At 34.4% G+C, this 4,543-nt stretch overlaps 1 protein-coding gene across 1 annotated transcript; it reads right to left on the reverse strand.

The window, feature by feature from the left end:
* Nucleotides 1-2,673: 2,673 nt before the first annotated feature.
* Nucleotides 2,674-2,982, reverse strand: LOC136032634 (hepatoma-derived growth factor-related protein 3-like). Its single transcript, XM_065712907.1, has one exon. It carries the CDS (start codon nt 2,980-2,982, stop codon nt 2,674-2,676), a length of 309 nt encoding a protein of 102 aa, XP_065568979.1.
* Nucleotides 2,983-4,543: the final 1,561 nt, after the last annotated feature.

Here is a 4,543-nt window from a genome sequence, read left to right on the forward strand (position 1 = left end):
GATAAGTGTACTTATAATATAAATATAAATATCCACAGTACAAACTTAAGAAATATAAAAAATATACACATCACAAAACAGCATATATATATATATATATATATATATATATATATATATATATATATATATATATATATATATATATATATATATATATATTATGAAAAAAGGAATATTGGCTAAAATAGCACACAAGCTAGCATAAGCACGTCAGAACAATTACAATTACAATAATAAAATAAATGTTAAGGGATCAACATAGTTACAAAGTTAAATTAATTATTAAAATGCGAAACAAAATAGGGAACGAAAGAGTTTTTATACCTCATTGTCAACATTTGGGGACACAAGTCAAGTTGAGCATTTGGAGCTCTACGAGCATTAAGTCTTGTATTGGGAAGGATTGGGGGGTTTTCTTTGAAGGGGGGAAGAAGACGTCGATGATAGTCAGAACTAAGGCACTTGTGCCTAAAGTGCATGGTAAGGAAGTGACGTCGCGATTCCAATGTAGTGAGTTCAGGTCTAGCCAAATCTTCATCATAAGTAGTATAGGACGTCCCCAGTATAATTTTTATAGCTCTTTTTTGAATGCTTTCAATTTTAGAACATTGGGATTTGGTCAACCCGGGGTGCCAGACAGGGCAAGCATATTCAAGACAAGGTCTTATATAAGAACAATAAATTATTTTAAGGTTCTGGATTGATATGGAAGACCGTTTAAGAAGGGAGAAAGATCTAAGGAGAAAACCACCTGTTTTAAATAAGTGAAAAGAGTGAGATTTCCATTTAAGGTCATTGTCCAAGTGCACACCAAGTAGCTTAACCATGTTTAAATTTGGTATGCAAAGGTAATTATTGATTGGGTGTATATTTTTTAAGAAGGAGAATAGCATTAAACTGCTTTTCGGTATGCTCAAATTGAGTTTAACATTGCCAAGATCATTCTTTAAGTTGTTAATGAGTGAGTCAAGTTTGACGCCCAAAGTGTTTGAGGTTTGACAAAGGTTAAGTAATGCCAAATCATCCGAATATTTAAAAGTGTTGTCAAAGTTTGGTAAAACATTGTTAAAAACAATTAAGAATGCTAAAGGACCCAATTTAGTCCCTTGGGGTGCTCCACAGGAAATTGAGGTAAAACCTGATGAATCTCCGTTAGGGAGGACTACACATTGCTCACGACCAGATAAAAAAACTAGCTACCATACGTAAAACAAAATCTCTGACACCTAAAGCCCTTGCATTATCAATAACTGTCTGATGATCCAAGTTGTCAAAGTCTTTACTAATATCTGCAAAAACAGCCTCAACGTAGGAACTACTTAAATCAAGATGTTTGAAAACAGTGTCAAGTATATAACATAAACAATGGGTGGTGCTATGATTCGGCCTAAAGCCAAACTGATTTGGGTTAATTTTATCTTGAATATCGTCAAAGAGGAAATTGCAAATAAAACTTTCAAAAATTTTAGAGAAAATAGAGGTTTTTGATATTGGTCTTAAGTCAGAGGGAACTTTTGGGGTCTTGTTTTTCGGTATAGGTGATATAATAGCTCGTTTAAAACACACTGGAATCACCTGGGTATACTGACTTATTTGTATCAAGATTTTCGAGTTTAAGCTGGGTCTGATGTATTTCAATCACAGGAATGTCACTCAGTGCATTGTTGGCCGGCATATTTTGGAGTGGCGGATGAGTTTTACAAGTTGAAGTAAAATAATCATTTATGATGTCTGCACTCACTGGGTTGCCATTACTATCCAGTAGGAGAAACTTAGAAGAGATTTGTCCCATGAGATCTTGGATACATTTGTGGAAATTCTTAGGGTTAGAATACAGTAACTTATTGAGCACGTGAGCACCATGCTCTTTTCTTGCTTTACGGATTTCACTAATAACAATGTTTCGAAGATTTCGAGATTCCTGGAAAAATCCTTCCTTAAAGAGTCTATCACGTTCATTTATTAGGCACAAATTTTTTTTATTTATCCATGGTTTACAATTGGATTTGCAATTGACTTTTTTCACTGGAAAGGTGTCACAGTATAACTGGAAGTTCTGCTGAAAACTTAGAAGCCATTTCATCACCATTGGTAAGACATAGGATATTGGCCCAGGATTTGGAGCTAAGTTTTACTTTGAAATGGGCAATCTTCTCGTCAGTAATGGGTCTATATGAATAACTGATTAATGGCTTAGGGGGAAAGGATGATAAAGGGGTCCAAAAGATGCATAGATGGTCACTTGCCCCTAATGGAAGGGGCAGAGCAGTAATCTTCAATTTTGGTAAAAATCAAGTCTAGGGGTTTATCACTGCGTGTAGGTGACTTGACTACCTGATCAAGACTAAGAGCAGCACCACTTTATATATATATATATATATATATATATGTATATATATATATATATATATATATATATATATATATATATATATATATATATATATATATATATAAATAACCCACCGTTGTATTCTAGCGTGATCGAATCATAAATTTCCGAAACAATCAGTTCTGGGTTTAGAGTGGCTTGCTGTGATGAGCCTTCTGCTCCTGCCATGGAAGTAACTTTTTCTCAATTTCTTTAGCTAGGCCAGCCTTAAGCTTTACTACTTCGTTTTGTGCTAAAGTAAGCTGATTTCGAAGCTCAGAAGTTTTGCTCGAGGCAGTTCAATCAGTACTTGGGCTATTTGTAGCTTGCTTTTTATGAAACTGGAAATAAATATCAGGGGAGGATGCACACTCTCGATAAGCATGATTGACGCCCTTAGTTGTACTTTCCGAAGTTTTCAAGCGTTTGATATCATAAGACAGAAGATTTGCTTCCATCACAGTCTGAAAGTCATGAGATCCGTAGCAAAATACAACGAATTTTGGTGTAGACTTTTCTCGGTTTGTAATGCTAACAATCCGAACTGGCCAGAGGGGGTATCCCTTTAACTGAGCTACCGCTAAATCTCCCTTCTGAAACTGTACCATAGTGAAAGTAATAATATAACAAATCGAAAGTTTACTTATCTTTAGTGGACAGGGTCACGTTATGCGGTGGCAGACACCCTTGTGGAGGGGGCCCGGTGGAACGTGGGAGCCTGTCAAATTTTTCCGCCATACTCCGACATCCCAAATTGCTGCATTCAAATTATCCAAATCAAATCCAATCAAATTTATCTGTATTCAAAAACTTCTCAGCAAAATCCAAAGATAATTAACTTCTCGACCAATTCTGCAGGATTTATATTTCAAAAGTCAAACTAATTGAATGCTGGATTAAGTATTTCACAATTTCAGTGATATATATTCCGCATTTTTAGATGCAGTCCTTTTCTTAAGATTTTATCTACAACATCTTCATATTACTAAGTTTTTTTTCTTCCTACAGAAATCAGGCTAGTGTCTGTAATTTCCTTTCTCGTTCTTATCACCTTTTTCTTATGGAAAACCACACTGTCCTATAATGTCCAGAGGCTGTGTCGGCCTCTGGCGACTTGGTGCTGTAGTGATTTGTTAGTATTTCGTAAATATTTGACACTAAAACTAACTTTGAAAAATATTAGAAAGCCCAATTTTAATTTTTTACAATCTGAGGTTCATGCAAACTGCTAGTTTGCTGCAGTTGTATTTGTCAGTTTCGTCTTCTAGTACGTCTTGTTTCGTGGATCTGGTATTCTTTGTTTTTTCAACTGAAGAGGCACATATTTTTAAGGAATTGTATTTCTTTTATACCACTTTGTTTAACTTAATTCTTTTTCCAAGCCACTTTGTATGGTAAATTTGGTCTTAGGCAAAATTGGACTGGATGGAACCCACAATATTTATTATGAGTCAATAAATAAACTGTAATAAGCTAATTAAAAAGTCAAAAAGAAAAAAATCGGTCAAACTAAACTTAAAATAAATACAAGTCAGAAAAAGACACTGCAATAAAAACAAAAGGGAGAAACTAGTTGGGTATTTTATTCATTTTTTCATCACAGACAAAATCCCATCACAGAAAAAATAGTTTCAGGTACCCTGAAACTAGGAAAATGGGAAAGCTTGCAGAAGAGGGACTACCAGGGGAGGGGAGGGGTAAGGCTTCTAGGTTTTTGTGTCTGTTGGAATATCAAGATTTCTGCTATTTATTAATTTTTTTGTTTTACATACATTTAAACCTTTGCTACATTTGCTAAAGCCGAAATACGATTAAGTATCAGAAGCCAATTCCCAGAACATTTTAATTTCTAGTTCATTCATACTGTATGCTCTTTTTGTAGATTTTTTAAGCAGTGATACAACCTGTATATATTTTCATGTATATCCCTTTACTTCAAAAGGAAAAATATAAATCTGAAGAAAGATCGTCAACGCAGTTACGTAATTGATCTCAGTATAGATTTGTAAGGTTTTAGTGCTCTTTTTAGTACTTAAACATTGCTAACCTACACTGTCAACCAAAAGAAAGAAAGATTCTCTGCACTAATTTTAACAAAAATGAGTGTAACGTTTTCAATCAGTATGGTTTAAAAGGAAATCCTCCAATAGATGATTGCGAAACTGATAG

This window comes from Artemia franciscana, chromosome 11, assembly GCF_032884065.1.
Source record: "Artemia franciscana chromosome 11, ASM3288406v1, whole genome shotgun sequence".
In the NCBI taxonomy this organism is placed as follows: domain Eukaryota; kingdom Metazoa; phylum Arthropoda; class Branchiopoda; order Anostraca; family Artemiidae; genus Artemia; species Artemia franciscana.